This window comes from Octodon degus, unplaced genomic scaffold, assembly GCF_000260255.1.
Source record: "Octodon degus isolate 3935 unplaced genomic scaffold, OctDeg1.0 scaffold00196, whole genome shotgun sequence".
NCBI lineage: Eukaryota > Metazoa > Chordata > Mammalia > Rodentia > Octodontidae > Octodon > Octodon degus.
This window is the reverse complement of record NW_004524772.1, coordinates 3,334,752-3,354,339: the sequence shown is the minus strand read 5'-3', so window position 1 is coordinate 3,354,339 and position 19,588 is coordinate 3,334,752. Positions and strand designations below refer to the sequence as shown.

Genomic DNA, 19,588 nt, shown 5'->3' with positions numbered 1-19,588 from the left:
CTTCTTCTTTTTTCTTTTTTCTTTCTTTCTTTCTTTCTTTCTTTCTTTCTTTCTTTCTTTCTTTCTTTCTTTCTTTCTTTTTTTTTTTTTGGCAGAACTGTGGATTGAACTCAGGCCCTTGTGCTTGCCAGGGAAGCACTTATTCTACTGAGCCATCTCCTGGCCCACTTCTTAAAATTGATTTAAAATCATTCTTGCTTGGGCTGGGGTATAGCTCAGCTATGCTGTGCGTGCCTAGCAAGTGCGAGGTCCTGAGTTCCATTCCAGTACCAGGCCCCCCACCTCAAAAAAGACCCAGGAAAATTTAAAATTATTCTTCTTTAAGTTCAGCTAAATTGGAGTGTCTTTGTTTGATTCATTTGCACACTTTCATTTTTTTTCCTTTTTATGAAATAGGTGTCAATTCTGAATCTTGAAAGATAACAACACACTTAACAGCTTTATTTTAGCCAAGGAAGAAATGATACAGAAGTTGTTAAGAATGCAAGAAAGGACTGATCTCAAAGACAGTAGCTGGGCTCTTGCGTCCATGCCTGCCCTTGCTTCCTGTTCTGCCTGTAATCCTCACATGGGCACATATGCCAAAACCTCGGGCTCTAAATAGCACAAAGAAAAAGGGACTGTGTATGCTGTCATTGCACTGAGTTTTCCTGACACAGTACTGCTTCTATTAAAGATGGTGGGATCAGTGTTCTCTGTCTAGTGCCCCAGAAGGTGACTTACCTTTATAACTACTACCTGATGCTTTCTTGCTGAAATAATCACAAATAACTCCTGCGTCTTCACTGTGACGGCAGTTGTGACGGCCAATATCTTGCTTGACGCAGTCAGCCACAGATCTCTCACTTCCGGCACACTCCACATTATCCATGTGGATGGGGCCTTTTCCTTCCCCAAAATAGGCCATAGTTCTTGCTTTGGCAGGACCCCTAGATGTGGACAGTCAGTCAGTCACACACCTGTCTAAGTCACAACAGATGCTCAAATTCAACTTTATTCTTTAAAGTTTACATATAAAAATTAGCATCTACAGGTACTAAAAATTCTTTATTCCTTTGCTGTCAAAAGTTAAAGAGAAAAAAAAATTGACTAGGTAATATGTATCCCTTCTTCATTGTCATACCCGACAGATACTTAATGGAATAAGTTGCCTCTAACTTCTGTTTAGAAAGTCTTACTGGCATGTCAGAAAATGATAGTCTTTAATCAACAGGACAAGAGATTACCCCCAAATTTTCTACCCTCTTAAAGAATATAACAACCTCTTTAAATTAGTGTAATTTTGCCAATAACTTTATGAGATTAAATAATTAGCAAGCTGGACACAAGAGCTAATTTATTTGCCTCTTTGAGATGTAAAAATTAGTTCTTAAAAAAGAAAGAACACAAAACACAAAGCTCAGCATCAAGAACAGGAGCCAGACTTTAGACATTTCTCTTGTTTACTTGTTTGTTCGCTTGTGGCAAGGTCTCACACTGGCCTTAAACTTGCTATATAGACTAAGCTGGCCTTAAATTCACACTCCTTCTGTCTCAACCTCCTACTGCTGGGAACACAGGCATGCCCCCTCCAACCTTGGTCACATATTTGCTTTAATAACACATAGTTAAGATATGCAGATGCAAACTTTTTAAAATGAAATCAACACATCATATTTAAGACTCAACCCCTAATAAATTAATGAACATTTAATTATGAAAGGCAATGTTTTAATGCTTAAGTTATAGGAAAAGTCCTAACTTAAAATCTCAAGTTAGGAAAAATATGTTGAATAAAACTTAGATAGTAAAGCATAAAAACAAAACAAAAAGTTTGATACATCAACAAAATTAAATGATGAATGCCATTTTACTAAAAAAGTATTCTAAGGAATATGAAAAGATGAGCTAAAAGGCTAATATTTATAATTCATACTTACAAATATATTTTTGGTGAATATATTTTCAAATAGAGAAAAAAAATAATTCTAATTTAAGAAAAAAAATGTAAAAACCCAAGAGAAAAAAATAGGGAAAACAAATTCCAAGAGACTAAAAGCCATTTTATTCAACAGGAAACACCAACAGCTAATTACATAAAGACAGTTTAATCTCATTAGTAATCAAAGATAAATAATAAGATACAGTAGCCACCACCAGATGAGTAACAGATTGATGAAAAAAATCACCATTGTTAGGGAGTGCGTAAGTCAGTGTCACTCCATGGGAAAGCAATCTTGCATCTCATGATAAAATTGATAGTGTACATAGCCTACTCCTGATTATATTCCCTAAAACAACTGTTAAAACCAGTGTAACTGCATAGAGGTGTAAGACAGTTCTTAATTTTTAAAGTTAAAAGTAGAAATTGTATTATTATGGTTTGAACGTATCTATCAAAACTCATACTGGTTTAATTCCTTGCATAACTCATTAAGGTAGGACCTAGTAGGTCTTCTGACATGATGGATCATGAGATCTCTGCCTTCACCTGTTTATGAAATAATAAGTTAATGGTTCTCTCAAGAGTGAATCTGTCCTGGTAGCATGATTGACTCTTTCTCTTTTGAAATGCATCCCTCTGTGTGATGTTCTGGACCACTGCAGAATCCTCACTAACAAGAAAGATCTCAAAAGATGGGCACCTCTACCTTTTGGCCTCTAAAACTGTGTGCTGAACAAACTTTTGTTCTTTATAAATTATATTCAACCTCTGGTATTCAGTTACAGCTACAGAAAATAGACCCCAAAAGGTGTATGAATGGCCCAGCATCAATACAGTAAATAAATATCGCTCTTCATATGATTTAATACTACAGAGCAAAAAGGGAAGTAAATTACAGCTAATTGTATCAAGTAATACTGAAAAAATGTCCCTAATTGAAGACCATAAGTATAACTGCCTACTTTCAAAATGAGATTTTAAAATATAGAAAAAACTACTGTTTAAGGCCATGATTTGCTCTAAATTATGAAAATTGCAATGGAACAGCACCAAATTCAAGGTAGTGTTTACTTTGTGATGGTGGAGTTAGGAGGGTGGGATTGACATATGAAGAGCTTAAAGGAAAGATCCTATTTCCAAGCTCAGCAGAAGAGACAGAAGTGGCTTGTACAGTCCTGTGTAGTATGCGGACAGCTGTATGTATGCAGGAATAAATTTTAACATACAATTACAAGGAGAAAAGTAACTGTATGTACTTCCTGTATAGATCAATAAACTATATTTTATTCATGCATTTTTAAATGGATACCTAAGAGGATCACATCACTGTATGTTCCACTGGATACAAAAGAATGATGTAATTGTTATTTTAAAGATCACACATAAATGCATCATAAATGAAATGCTTTGCACATATTTCAATTTAAGATCTAAATTAGATATACTCAATTTTAGATCTCTACTAAAGTATTAGGGTACATCATTTCAAAATTCTTTTAAAGAACAGACTCCGGTAGCTATTATTCCTCAAGAACAATGCCATATTGAAACATATTAATAGAAAGTTCAAACAGAATGGAATTTCTATCATGGCTGTTTAGTCTATCTCAGTGAATTTAATTGATCTCAACACTTCTCTGTCAGCCCTATAAAAACACTGCTAGACTTGGTCAGACATTATGTAATACATCATTAACCGATATCTTCTACTTTTCTGCTCCCTCTAACCATATCATGTTACTTCCCATTCATGTTTCCTGATTTGTATTATCTTATTTCTGTTTCTCCCATTACAAAAATGCTTTCTAATGTTATCTTGATCCTCAGTGTTTCCAAAGACCAATCATCAAGCACGATGTAGCTCAATGAGGGGCGAGAGCACTAGAACTGGGATCACTTTAACAGTTTAAAAGTTGTCCAGGTTGATTTCTATAAATCAATGCATTATTAAATAGGCATGGAGAAAATGATTCTCTGCTCTAGTCACATATGTGTTATTAAATGGTTTTTTTTTTTTTTAATGTCTGGAGGAGCTTCCACACTGTTTTGCATTGTGACTGCATCAGTGTACATCCCTACCAACAGTGCATGAGGGTTCCAGTCTCTCTGTGCCTTTACCCACACTTGTCACCCTTTGCTTTTGTCTGTCTGTTTTGTTTTGTGTTCTACATTGCCATCCTAACATCAGTCTAAATTCAGACTTGAGTTGAATGTTAAATGGATTAAACAATAACCTCCCCAAAACCCAATGGAAAGGGTCAAAAGAAACAATGTATTAATAAATATGTATGGGAACATCTTCTGGCCTTAAACTTAACTGAGACACAAAATTTGGAATCAAATTTGGTGCCCGTCTTTTGCTTCATTTTTCCAAAGGTAAACTAGTTACCTTGGATCACTGCCAAGGAGCAAAAGTATAGGTAAGAAGCCAGTCAAACAGCAGCATCTGTTAATGTAAAGGTTTAGGAAAGGAAATGTACTGGAATGTAATGCAAGAAAAAAATTTGTATTTTTTCAAATGGAGGAAGGAATAATACAGCATAGCATATATAAAATAAATCTCTGACTAAATTCACCTGTACACCTAATGTAGACAGACTGTCCCTGTGTTCTTCCCTCAACTGTTCCTTTTTTTATGTATTTAGTACAAGATCTCCATGGTCTCACTAAAAACAGATCAGACTCATAGCAATCCTCCTATTTTCAGCCTCTCAAGCTCTGGGATTATAGGCGCAGCCACCACTCCCAGTCTCAATCTCAGCGTGCCCCAGGGGCGAGGCCAGCATGGCACACTCAGGATCAAACCCAGTCCCTGCATCGGCCTAAGAAGGTGCTTTAATCCACTGAGCTATCTGGCTGGCCCTAACAATTCCATATTTTGAAAACTGAAAATCTATATCAAATTGACCCTAAAGGTAACTAGAATTGAAACTGGGTCTAAAACTGGAAAATAAAATGAAATAGTAACTGACTTTCCAAAAGCAAAATTTGAATTAAAAGTTTACCAAAAATATTTGCACTTTTGTTAAAATAGAAAAACTTTTAAAAGTAAAAATATATTTTACCATAAATAACCAATTAAATTGATCAATGTTTAAGACAGTACACATAAATATATAATTATGGATGTATTTTTAAACCAAACCATTATTTATTACTATGATCTAGGCAGTTAGGTATATCAGCTTAAATCTCATAAAATACATAGCTTTTCCATATTTGTCTAACTCCAAAAATTTCACTGTCATTCACGACCATTTGTAGGGCCATGTAAGAGAACTGTAAGGCACTCAGCTGAGGTCTAATAAGGAGATGATCTGCCTTCTGTTTCAGATCTCAGATCTTCCTTTTTTCTTGTTTTAAACTGTACCCAAGTGTCCTTTCCAATCTACGTAGTACCACAGGTTCTAGCTATAACTGAAGCGTGACAGAGGCTGATTCACACTTACATTTCCTCCACAAGGTGCACCCTAGCCTTCCTGCACTAAGGAACACGGCACAGCACTTCCACACCACACTCACAGACTCTTTCATCTTACACACATGCACAGGATGCAGAGAACACGAAGGCACTGAGTAGATTGTGCCGAAGGACAGTGTAAGAAGCAGAGCGCTAACCTCAGCCTTCCAAACAACAGCTTAATCCTTGCTAATTTTGTGTCCACAGTGACTTTCTGGAATGTAACCACTGCTGAGTAATAAGAACTACTGTAATTTCAATAATCTGTACTTCCTTAAAAGGCTACAGTGTTCAACCATAACTCACAGGGAAAAAGTTAACACCTTTGGCTGAGAGAACCAGTATTATGAGTAGTCTCAGTTACTATATTCTTTTTATTAGATAAAAAGCTACAGATCTTATGTGGAATAATGTTTCTTGAAAGAAAGATAAGAGAGGGCAGGCCAGATAGCACAGTGGACTACAGTGCCTCCTTAGGCAGATTGCAGGAAATGGAATTCAATCTCCAGCACTGCATGCAGTGCCAGCCCCACCCCCAGGACGTGCTGAGATGGGGATTGAGACTGGGTATTCTGGCACTCACCTGTAATCCCAGTGCTTGGGAGGCTGAAAACAGGAGGATCACTACTGTCCTCTACTTAGTACTTCTTTGTAATGCTGAATAAAGCCAGCAAGCTGCAAGTATTTTAATGGAAGGAAAAAAAATCCAAAAAACTAATTTTGGGCAAGGAGTAATCATTAGAAGCCATTAAAAAACCCACATTTTCATCAAGCAACCATGGCAAATAATTGTTTTCCTTACTTGTAACCAAGCTGTCGACAGATCACAGCTGCATTCTTATCAGTCCATCCGTCATCACAAATTGTTCCCCACTGGCCATTGATAAAAACCTCCACTCGTCCTTCTTTTTTATTTTCTCCATCCATGAGTCTTATAGGAAAACCTAAATGATGATTCAAAGGTGTTAGAAAAACCAAAGCAAGTAAACTTATACTAAAGCATAAGACACTACAAAATATAATCATTATTTTAAATCACTTATAAGTGGAACATTTGTTCTTAAGAGGGAAAGAGAGAAAAGAGGTATCCATAAAAAATTGCAGCCACTTTTGCCTAGCTTTGCATCCTCAACATTTGCAACAGTAGCTGGCATATAGATGATATGCATTACTGTTTTGTGAATGAATGACACTATCAAATAAAATGATTTTATTATAACTTTAAAAATAGTGCAAAAATATTACCTTAGAATTTTCTGTTTCATATCTTTCTAAATCCATAAATAACCAGAAATTTATTCCCTTCACCAAGATTTTTAGGAAGTTGTAAACAGATACAATATTGGTGTACATACGTTACCTTGAGTGGGTCTCAGTTGAATATTGATTCCAAGTCAAAAATCACTAAGATACGAAAACTAAGTAACATCTCTAGTATGCTGGGGTTCAAATTATGCAAATGAAGTAGCTCATAGAATATCATGTGTCTCTAGCCTCAGCACTAAATATGGTGGTGTTGCATTTAACACCTTTAGTGAGATTTGTGTACGTCCTGGGTAGACCCGAGAGCATATGGTGGAGCCTAATCCAATATAATAATTGTCCTCACAAAAAGAAGAAATGTGGATATAGTTTAACAGAGCAAGAGGAAGATCTGAAGAAGCACAGGGAGAAGAGTCCTAACTTTAAGCCAAGAACAACGCTGGAACACATTCATCCCCCAGCCCTTCCTGCACAGTTCCTTCTCTAGGAAGCACGCCTGATGAGTCCTTGATTTTGAATTCCTAGCTCCAGAAATGTGAGACAGTAAATATCTATGCTTAAGCCACTCAATCCATGGGACTTTGTAGAACTATCCAAGCAAATAAACACTCATTTGATTACCTAGTTGCTGGAAGGGTCTCCCGTACCAGGAGAGTTTACTGGTAAGACTTTAGGAAATAAAATGAAGCACGGTAAAATTATCAGATGGTGGAAGCAGGCACCTAATGAACAAAATATCACCTAGTATTTGTTTAAGCCAACACATAAAATTACTAAATTCATATTTGTAAACTAAAACAAAATTGTTAGCAAGATGAACACATCCTATTCTGATTTCTCAAACTAACTTTTATTTCGCTGTATTCTGCCACTCTCAGAGTTTCTGTGCTAGATTCCATGAACTGCTTATACTAGTTTTAAAAAATTGGATTTTAACTGTCAGAAGACATAGGATATTTGAAACTATGCATCTTTCACTAATAAATATTCCATTTAAGGTTTCTTCACAAGAGAAGCAAGGAGAAAAATGATTGTTAAAAACCAAATTCAAACTAATCAAACTCTTTTCCTAAAATTTTATAGGTTTCGATTTTTGGTTTAGAAGTTAAGACAGTACATGCACATGGAGTGAAATCATTTTCATTTTGGTTGGTTTTTACATACTCTAAAAATACAATGATAAAATAATTTTGAGGCTAAATAGCATACTTCATAAACATAATGAATAAGATAGTTCTGTTACTAATTTTAACCATCCTACAAAATCATTGGTCTTTCAATTCTTGAAACTGGATGACACAAAGTCATTCTATGCATACACTCTCATTACTCAAATCCTTTTTTAGGCCAGTAATAATAATGATATATAGTATACTCTTTTTCTAAACTATTAAATAAATATTCAATATTTGGGGAGGCTTAGAATGCCAAAGAAGCAAAAAAAAAAAAAAAAAAAAAAAAAAAAAAAATGAAAAAAAAAAAAAAACCTTGTTTATATTATTATTATGCCATAAGGGGCAAGGGAGATGGCTCAGTGAAATAAGCACTTCCCTGGCAAGCTCAGGGGCCTGAGTTCAATCCCTGGTTCTGCCAAAAAAAAAAAAAATCCTATATTATTATACCATGGCCTCCTTCTATAAGCTTTTCATTGCAATATACAATATTTTCAATAAGTGAAAGACACTGATCTATCTGAATGAATATATGATAATATGATTCTCTCACAAAAGATTTTTGGCACAGACATAATGTTCTTTGAGCAAATTACTTTAGCTAACAGACACATTACTGAGATTAGAACAAAAGAGATTCATAATAATGGTCACATATTTTATTAATAATTCTCACCTATGACTTTTTAAATTTTTGAAATCATGTGCAGAATCCTAGAATTAAAATGCTTTTCTGAACTGCACAAATTAGTTGTCCTAATTGTATGATGTACAGCAGACGCCTCTGCTGTACATTTTTTTTTTTTTTTTGACAAGAAATACTGACTGAGCATGTCTGGAAAGATCGCTCCATGATCCAAATACATGCTACCAGAGATCAAGAACATACATTTCTAGGAAACTGGTTCTGTCTCCACTAACCATGTGCAATCTTTCATCAGATAATCCTGGAAGGATTATAAATCGTCCACATGAAGAGGACTAATCTGCATAAGAAGAGAACAAGTTAAAAGAAAGGAAATTGGAAATATGATCAACAAAGAATAAACTGAAAAATTATACTTCTTCTTTAAATAATGCTAGATTAGTTTGATGAGTCACCATAACCCCAATATTTAGAAGAAATAGCCATATACATATTTTGATAAATTGTAAGTATGGAATGTGACCAATACCATGTGCTTCAACAAGTTTCATTGTTTTGTGTCTATATTTTCAGCTTCACAATTGTAAAATAGGAAGATACAAGATAAACTGATTGAATCCTGAGGTTAAAAAGACCATCTAATGACTATTTTAATATCTATTTACACATACACCAAATGCATGTGTGAGAGAGTCTCCTGCCAAACATTATGAATATTTCCCTCTGCATTTTTCACTCATATTTATTCTACCCTCCTAATCATACATTAGGAACTTACCAAGAGTGTTTATTTATTTTTTTATCTTATTGAGAAACAAGTATCAATGAGACACTTTCCAAGCTGATTAATAGGACATTTTCAATAATTAATACATTGCACATTTCAAGAATGTTTTATAAGAGGATCCTTATCTGTAATTTTTTCCAGACTACCAGGACCATTTATCCAAATACAAGTTTAAAAACATTCATAACTGAGGAGCAGGAAGTGTTCCTGATGTGTTTCTAGATGACAGCTGTTATGACTTGTGTCTAGTTGTGCTCCCAAAGTCCCATGCCCTTAGGAGAGTAGTGGCTTCAGACGTGGCTAGATCTACAGGGTGTGGTGTTGAGATTAACAGTGTGTGGTTACTAAATGAGTCTACTGATGCTTTGGCATAGGTCCGGCTAGGATTAAGGTGTGAGTGCTATACCTGCCCCAGGGCAAATAACCTACAAAAAATATGAGACAAAAAGAAGGCTAATGTGTTTCTCCTGCCAGCTTGCTGTGGACTATTTGTTCTCCATAATGCCCCTCTGCCTTGCCTCCTTGTCTTGGAATTAGCCAACTATGGCCTGAAACCTCTACAGCCTATGAGCCAAATAAACCTTTCCTCTTTTAATTTTGAGTAGTCATTATATTTTTTTATCAGCAATAAGACACTAAGTCAGAATTTGGTACCAGAGAATTGGGGTCATTGCTCTGACTGTAAATGAGCAGGTAGTTCAGAAGCATTTAGAATTGGCTTATGAAAAGTCTGGAAAGGTTCAGAGATGCCAGCTGAAAAAGCAGCCCTGGGATCCCTGAGACTGTACTTGATAGAAGACATAGGTCAGAAATCAAAAGACCAAAATGCTGGTATAATGCTGACAGTAAAGACAATTTGGGGGAGGTTTGTGTTGGGAAGAACTGCACTGGCTGTTGGACTCCAGAACGTATACGTTATGCCTTGTCAAAAGTTTGTCTGCATTTCACACATGTCCAGAGACTTTGTCTAAGACTAAGACTAAGGGCAGCAAACTAATTAATCTTGTAGAAGAAATTTCAAGAGAGCCTAATGTTAAGGCTGTGGCGTGGATGCTTTGCGAGGCTTTTAGCCAAGTCTACATTGAAAACCAAGTTCAAAGAAAGCAGCAGAATGACTCAAAACATTGTAAGTTATGCAAGAAAGAAAAGTTGTGGCCTACAAGGTCTACAGAAGAGAAATTGATCGCTAAAAAGACTAACAAGAAAAGGCCAGATATTTCAGAAGACAAATGAAAAGATGTCCTGAGGACAACAAAACAACTAGCAAGATACCAGATTTTAGAGCCACAGATTTACAAAGGTGAAATACTGCTTTGAGAGGAAAGCCCCAGAGCATCATGTTCCAGAATGTAGTGGCATACAAAATTTGTTCCTTAGACTAGGTTCAGAGAGTTCAGTAATTCAAATACTCAACCCTTACTGCCAAGAGAGAAGGAAGCCTGGCTACTGCTCCAATTGGCAGCAGATCCTAGTGTCCTTGAGCTATTGCTGAATTTAGGTGCATGCACAATGCAAGAGTTACAGGGCCAAGAAGGCTTCCACCCAGATTTCAGAAGAAAGCCTGGGAGGTCAGACAGTGTGCCCCTGAAAGGGCAGTGTGTAAGACCAAAGATGCAGTGGAGACCCCAGAAGTTAAGAGAAGCAGGGAACTTGGATCATCTGAGGAAAATTACAAGGAGGGAGCAAAGCTAGAGAAAAAGAGAAGCCTTGGGAGCTCCATCCACCAGAAGTGCTGTAGGAGCCATCCAAGCCTTTTGGGGTTCACATCTTGCCACAAACTGAACTGGATGTTACACATGGACCTACAGGACTTAGTATTGTCCTATTGGATTTTGAACTTGCTTTGTTTTGCTCCCATCCCTTTGTATCACCCTTCTTGTACCTTGGAAATGTCTATCTTGTGCCATTGAATGCTGGAAATGTTTAACTTTATTTTCATTTGTACAGGCGCTTACAGCTATGAATTTGCCTTAAATCTCAGAGGAGACTTTGGACTTGAACTTTTCAGAAATGGTAAAACTGTTAGGAGTTTGGCAACTCACACAGATAAACTATATACCTTTTGGATAAAGGGATGTGCATGAATCTATGGAACTAGGAGCAGAATGTCATATCTTGTGTCTAGAGATTCTCCCAAAGCCTTTGGCAGTCATAAAGGGATTTTTTGAGAGGAGGCTGTATCTAGAGTGTGTGGTGCTTGGATCAAGACTGTGTGATTAGTAAATCAGTCCACTGACCACTTTGGCATGGCTCTGGCAAGGATTAAAGGTGTGAGTGCCACACCGGCACTAGGGTGAGTTGCCTGCATAAAATATAAGCAGAAAGCAGGTCAATGTACTCTCTGATACCTGCTTACTGTGGACTACTTCTCCCCTGTATGCTCTCTGCCATGCCATATTGTCTTGGAGTCAGCTGTCTACAGACCAAGACCTCTACAAACTGTAAGCCAAATAACTTTCTTCCTTTAACCTGAGGTGTTGGGTATTTTATTGTAGCAACAAGGAAAGTCACTAAGATGGCAGTGTATGTCAGAAAAATGAGTGAGCTGTTAACTCCACTGAATCCAGTGAGGAATATGCAAAGCAACAAATGGCCAGTGGCAGAGATTGAACACAAGACTATAGAAGAAAAAAATCAAGAGATGAGGAAAGCGAATATTCTTTTCATACTATTTTGGTCCTGTCTCAAATAGTTCATTGGAATTCAAGAGAAATAAATGTTAGATTAAGAGACTAAGGAGTAGTGGAATGGATACTGCAGTTTCTTCCACCTTTCAGGCAGCTGTGAAACAAATATTTTTAGTAGGAAGTTTGAGTTCTTAAATAACAAAAATCAAAATTTAGAGACAGAAATTGCATGACACTAATGGACTCGAAGATTGTTTTTCATAAAAAACCAAAGATGAGAAATGCTTCCTATTCCAGATCAACAGCTAGAGATGCAGCAGCTACTGAACAATGGATACTTAAGAGCTGCAGCCAGCCCTCACCTAGAGAGACCTTCTGCCCATCGCTGCCAGGGTAGCAGGCGATGCCCACATCTTCCCGATGGCTGCAGTCATGCTTTCCCCATTGTCTCCGGGAACACTGAAGGAAACTGGTTTCTTTTCCTGAGCAGCTCACATCATCCAGCCATATAGGCCCTGGGCTTTCTTCAAAATGGTTTGGAGAGACTTGTTTGCCATACCTGCAGTAAAAATGTAAGTGTCATGCACGGAACTGTTGTATTATGCTTCGAGTAACCATAAAACCGTCTAATACAGTGTCAGAACTTCAGAGGGTATTTGCATCTTCTCTTACCTTGGAGCCTCAGAGCTGTGTTTGTTTCACCACACATTTTAATTGTCCTAATTTTTTTATTGATTCAGTGAGTAACATCTGGGTAAATCATTCCTGCATTTTGTCTAACGTTTACCCTACCGGCCAGAGATGATGCAGACAATGAGCTAAACCTCAAGTTCCTGACAGTGGAGGTAACCCTGTGAACCACGGAGGGAGAAGAATTGTTTAATTTTGGTCCCTGATGAGCTATCTGAGCTTACCTCATGTCATTGGCTTCTCTAGGCCTTTTTAGGAACTTCTCTAAATTGAAGTGTGTGTTTTAATTTAGGAATTTGCTCAAGGAAAGTAGCCAATCCCTGATACAAATCTGGATTTCTAGCCATTAAATTCAAAATAATGACATCGTTCTTAGTATTTCACAGTGATACAAATTCAATGCTTACAAATTATTCTTGTGTTTCCATTAACTTTATTCTATCTATGATATATGTGTTATAATAAATTATAAGTTGTAAAATAGGAAAGATCTGCCTTTGGGTTTGATCTAAAAGGTCCCCTAAAAGGTTCGTGTGTTCAGTCAAAGGTGCAGCTTTTGGAAATCTGATAGGATCATAAAAGTTCTAATGTCACCAAGTAGATGAATCCATTCATGAGTACACTGGCTGAAAAGGCTTATTAGGAGGTGGGGCCTAAGTGAATGACACAGGTCCCTGGAAGGTGGCCTAGAAGCTATAGGCTGATCACAGTTTTCCTCTCAATGTATATAGAAGAAAAGCTTAATGGCTTTAAGATGCAAAATAAATACAATAAGGAGAAAAATATCAGTACTATTTGATTCTTAATACAGAAAAAATGTCAAATGACATTTCCTGTAAATACAAGGTACAAATATTTGCATAACAGATTCATTTAAACATAAGATGACATTTATTAGTTAAATTAAATATCAATAAATTTCATTAAATTAATTTAATGTCAATATGTATATGTTACATCACATCTTTTGACCTAATTACTTTTATGACTTCTCTGCCCATGAAAAACTGAAAATATGGGGCCATTATATACATTTATATATTTATGTTATCATTATTTATAACTAAGCAAGGGAAAATGAAATATTTTAACCTAAAAAGCTAATCTGAATATTAAGCAAATAATGGCATGACTATTCAATATATATTACTTTACCATTAAAACTTATGACTGGGTAGCAATATAAAAGTAAAAAACATGAATATAAAATTCTTATGTGCACAACTAAAGCTGATATAAAGGCAAAACTTGAGATTTGAAATACCACAATTAAATTCTAGTGAAAAAACTCTTATATACACAATTTTACTGCAAAGCCAGCTTGGGTTTGCAAAGTTAGGTGCTGAGAAGGAAGACATGGATGGGCCCTCAAAAGCCGGTCAAGCTAGAGGGGAAACAGACAATTCATGACAGAATGTATGTATGCTACACTAGTACAAAAGTGGAAAAATTGTGGGTAGTTATTCAATTTTCTTTTTTCCAAACTTTATCTGCTTTATATTACTTTAATGAATGCCTAAACTTGGCTTTGCTCAGGCTAAACAAAAGCATATTTTTAAGGTTTAGAAAATATTTGTACTTAGCTCAAGCTGAAATGAAGTAATTTCGCCAATTTTTTTCAAGCGTGAGAATATTACCTCAAACATTATGTCGAAATATGGAAAACAAAAATGAATGGGCCTTCATAGACGTCATTCAAAAATTTAGTCATCATTCAAATATTTAGCTCAAAGGCATTATTTACAGTTACTTTGCTCTGGAATACATTATGCATGTGGCATGAAATACATCACCCAAAGTTTGATACTCAGCTGCTGAGTGAATGAGGTTAAGGGCAAGTTCTAAAGGTCATCTCATGACAAGAGAGCTGTTTTTCTCAAGTAAGAGTGACAATTATCATCCCATTCTAAGAAAGGAAATAGCGTAGTACCAAACAATTTAACACCAGACTATGCTGCTATTTTAGAACCAGTGATGTCAAAACTAACAACCTCCCTTGGGAGTGATGTCTGAGAATGAACTCAGCCATTCAGAGTCTCACTTGAATAGGACAAAGGACCTACAAGACACCCCTGGCTTTATCCAAGTATTCATCAGTGCTTCCAGTATTCAGGAAGAGCACTGACAGTAAGAAAGGTAAATGAGATAAAGGGCCAGAGGTTGTTTACCATCTTAGAAAATGTCACTGATTTGTTGTTGCAAATCCATACATAGGTAGGAGGTTGGGTAGGTAGGTAGGAAAGCAGGTGGTAGACAGAGGATAAATGGAAACAAAGAAAACATGTGTTTTAGTATTCCGAACTTATAATTCAGGGTTAATTACACAATAAGACTTTTAAAGGTATAACTTGGCATTCAGCTGCCTCGTTTCAATGAATCTTACTTAAATCCCAGCTGCCGACAAGCCATGTAAGTATTGAGCTCAGTCCAGCCATCGTCACAGACAGTGCCCCACTGTCCCCTGTAGTACACCTCCAAGCGCCCCTCCTGGCTGCCTTTCCCACCTGCAAGCCTGATGACCCCATCTGCAATATGAAGGAGACACCAGGACTAAGCAAACCAAGTCTGAAAACACACAACAGAACATTAGCATTTGACCAGAGGCACTGCCATAGCCCCCACTTGACCTTTGTTAATCTTACCACTGTACCCAACAGCCTGAGGTCGCTACCTTGCTTCTGAAGCTGGCCACAACATATATCTGTCCTAACACTTATATTCCTACTCTGTGAGTGGAAAAAATCCTGATAAAATGCCAAAGAATCTACATTGATTTTTGTAGATTAAAATAATATTGAGAAAATTTCGCATAACTTCAGTCTCTATAAATCTAAGCAATGCAGATTATATACATTTAAAAAACAAGAAAACATAGTAACTTCAGAATTTTAACTGCAAATAAAAATTACTGGAATATGAAGACAAAAAAATACTCTGGATAAAGAATAATCTATTATGTCAGTACATTTATTATTCTCTAGGCATTCATGAATTATAAAGACTGGAGTACCTGCCTTGCCTTTGTTCTTTTATTGATAATACAGATCTGAAATTTGAATCTAATTAATCAATGAATAATTAATTTCCAGAGAATTCAATAAAAAGATTCTAAGTGGAAGCACAGTAACATAAATTTCATTTTAAAAAATAAATTCAAAAATCATTTCCTTCTGAAATAATTCAACCGCTCTGCCTCCATAAAACAAATAATTTGGATAAAGGTCATATTTTTATGACTCTGGGATCTTCTAAAGCAAATAAATGTCTCATAGAAACAACCATTTGTTAATAATAAAATATTTTACTATCTGGAAGGCACCAGCACACATATTACCTCATCTGACCATCCTAGCAATAATACAAGACTATCAGCCTTTGAAAGAGGAGGAAGTGCAGTTCCAGAGAATAAAATGCTCTAGCTTAACTCAGCATAAATTATAAATTTCTATTGTATATAAATGTCTTATTCTGCTAATAAAAACACATTGTATAAATTCAATATTCTGTAGGCCCGAAGAAGATAACCTTGATTTTTCTTAAAGTAAGATTAGATAACATCTTTCCTCAAGTTAACTTTGACATAGAAACAATGGGTTGTGTGTGTGTGTGTGTGTGTGTGTGTGTGTGTGTGTGTATGAGATAGCTTGGATAATTGTACTGCTGATTTCTGCTCATCTCTTGAAAGGAGAAGTTAATGCTTAAATTATTTTCCTTCTCCTTTTTAACTTTTTATAACATTTTAGAACCAATTTTTGCATGCTTATATGTGGTAAGGTAAACAATTAATTTTAAGACATTATGCAGTGTGACAATCATTGTTGAATTTCTATTATTTTAAGTTTCCATTATTTCTATTATTTTGTTTCTAATTTTTATTACTTTTTATTCTCTTTAAAAAAGAAAAAAGAAACAAGTAAAAAAGTAACAATGGATTTGTGATGTTGCAACTTCATTCATAGTTTTTCTTCTTCCCTCTAAGCTTGTAAATTCATACAGATATAACAATTCATATTCAGACATTCCATTCTTATAATACATAACCTATATGGACAGGCATGTTACAATTTGGAATTGTCAGAAAATCACAACAAAGCTAACTTGCTGTCTTTAACAGTGTACTTTAATCAATAATCACATCAATACAGTTTTATGCATGCAATAAACATTCAGACAGTAAGACCAGTTAATAGATGAATTAGCTAAGCATGTAATTAGAACACACAATATCTGAAATTTATCATTGCACATTGGTTTTGATTACTATGTACTACATATTGCAACAAAGTCATTTTATGACTAGCTTTATAGAAATGTCTGACCTGAAACTGCAAAATTCAGAAACATCCTAGAAGAAGGAGGTAACATTTTGATATAGCTTATATCAGATATGTTTGGTTTTAAATACATGGTTTCATTTAATATATCTGTTTGAATGTTCTTTTGGTAATACTATGTGAATCAAGGAGAAAGAAAGGTGTAGCAAGTCCAAATGGTGTTTGGGGTAGGGTTGGTAATTTAAGGAGGTGAAACCCTTACCTGTAAGGGGAGTGCAGGACACCCCAGCATCTTCTTTGTGATTGCAGTTGTGCTCACCCCACGAACTCTTTGGACACTGCTCAATTGAAAGTTCATTCCCAGTGCAGTGTACTTCATCCAGCAATATTGGGCCAGATCCTTCCCCAAAATATGCCTGATTCCATGCTTTGGCAATGCCACTGAGTAAACAAAAGAACATAAAAATTCTGGACTCAACACCAAAGGTTGGTTTGACTTACTGTATTTTTTTGTTTATTTGCTTCTGGTAGATACATATTAATTAACTCCCCCTGAAATAATTCTCTCCATTAGCCATGCATGACATTGTGTATTTTATTTACACTTGTTTGCTGTTTTTTGTATTTCCTGCCACTGCGCATGTTTCAAAGACTGGCAGGCAGTCCCAGTATTTGCCTGCCTTTTCTTCATCAGTAATGGAACTTCATTTGTCCATTTGTTTTGTTCATTTTATTTTGTTTTGGTTTGGTTTTGGTGGTACTGGGCACTGAATCTAGTGCCTTCATACTGAGCTACATCCTTTTTCTTTTGACATAGTCCTGTTAAATGGGCCAGGTTGGGCTCAAACGCACAATCCTCTTGTCTCAGCCTCCCAAAGTGCTAAGATTAAAGGGACATGCCACCACACCTGGCTGGAATCTCAGATTTTGGAAAAGCTAATCACTGTCCAAAATAGAGACCACATTTCCCAGCCTCCTCTCCCTCTAGATAGATGACTGAGTTTGTTTGTGGTAAAACATATATAACATAAAACACACAATTTCAAGCATTTTTAGAGTATAGTACATTAGTACACTCACTGTATAACCATCAGCATCATCATTCCAAAACTGTTGTCATCATTCCAAAGCAAAACTGCACCATGCCTTGCTTTTACCAATTATATTTATGGAGAAAAGTGCCAGATTCACTTCAGGTATGGCCCTGCTCACTTCTTCCTTTCTGCTGATCCTCCTGGGTAGATCTTGTGAAGCTACGGTGGGCCATGACCTCTCACGTGGAGGCCAACAGAACCTCAAGCAAGAAGAAGCTCAGGGCCCTTATGACTTGACTACAGAACCATCAATATATCCTGGAACTGGCTACCTTGAGTTTCTTAAGAGAGGGATAAACTCATCTAAATTTGTTTAAGCCACTGTTATCTTCAGTCCGCTGTTGCTTGTAGTCAAACTTATTCTCAACAAAAGCATTTTCATCCAAATGTATTCATGGTGAATTTACTTCTCATACAAATAATACCGTGCTCTAGGACCCTGGATTTCAGTGAAGATGATCACAATCGTTGCTGACGTGATTAATGACTTTAAGAGCTGCAAGTTAGCCCCTTTTCACCTTTGAAATTTTAGACTATGACATTTTAGTTTTAAGTTTGTCTTTCAATGATATTGCATCTGTATCCTATTGTTTTATGTGCCTATTTTTCACAATATTATAATTATATTGAAAATTTACAATCAAAATACATTGAAAGAAAAATACTGGCTAAATGATTGTAATACTCCAGAAATGGTAGTTTTGGATAATGAACTTTGTGACTAAAAATGAATTTGCCTGACTAATTTTAGTAGATACTATGGAAATTTCTTTTAAGAGAATACATGTCTAAAAATATCAAAACATTTCAGGGGCTGGGGAGATGGCTCAGTGGAATAAGCACTTCCCTGGCAAGTGCAAGAGTCTGAGTTCAATTCCTGGTTCTGCCAAACAAACAAACAAACAAAAAACCACAAAAAAGAAAAAAATTCCAAAGTTAAAAGTTAATTACCTTGAAAACAAAAGTTAAGGAATGCTTATTCCATTATCACCTGGCCCATTCTGTTTAAAATTTGGAAAGTGTGCAGGGGGAAGGATAAAGTAATATTTATAAGAAGAGGTAGGAAAGAAGCTGAAGGAAAAAATGTGCTTTCCTTTCCTGCTTGAGCAGGATAATTGTATAGAGTCAAATTTTAACATTCAGAATCTTAACACTTAAATCACTAACATTTGTGGAACAGTGGGATCTCTGTAGTCTGTCCCTAAAGATATCAAAGAATAATATCTAGATAGTTAGATAAATGTGATCCAGACAGTAAAGAAATGCTATCCAAATTATACTGTCAAAATAGCTTAATTTCATGAGTGAATTTGTTTTTGTAGGGGTGATATAATGACAGAATGGTTGATCCTTGTTGCTCTTTAAATGCTGGGAGGAAAACCCCACATCATAGTTCCAGGATGGGGAAGGGAACCCATCATTTCCACTCCATTGGTTAAAAAGAAATAAATGTTTCATTAATAGAATTATTTTAGGGCTGGAAAGATAGCTTATGGTCCAAGAGCAAGGACCTGGGTTCAATCCCTGGCACTGCATGTTTTGCCATACTGGGCACTGATCTGGGCACTGAAACCAGGTATGGTGGGGCATGCCTATAATCCCAGTGCTGGGGAAGCTGAGACAGGAGAATTACCATGAGTCTGAGCTGCAT

General features: G+C 36.1%; 1 protein-coding gene across 2 annotated transcripts in view; it reads right to left on the bottom strand.

The window, feature by feature from the left end:
• The window catches only part of Prss12 (serine protease 12), an 81,369-nt gene that overhangs the window by 26,141 nt on the left and 35,640 nt on the right, over positions 1 to 19,588 (bottom strand). The window contains exons 3-7 of one of the 2 annotated variants that reach the window (XM_023704427.1): positions 17,106 to 17,284; positions 14,953 to 15,094; positions 12,242 to 12,438; positions 6,187 to 6,328; positions 724 to 929 (exon numbers count right to left, since the gene is read on the bottom strand). In XM_023704427.1, coding sequence (XP_023560195.1) covers positions 724 to 929; positions 6,187 to 6,328; positions 12,242 to 12,438; positions 14,953 to 15,094; positions 17,106 to 17,284 — 866 coding nt within the window. The remainder of the gene's footprint in view (positions 1 to 723; positions 930 to 6,186; positions 6,329 to 12,241; positions 12,439 to 14,952; positions 15,095 to 17,105; positions 17,285 to 19,588) is intronic. The other variant, XM_023704428.1, reaches the window with a different exon arrangement.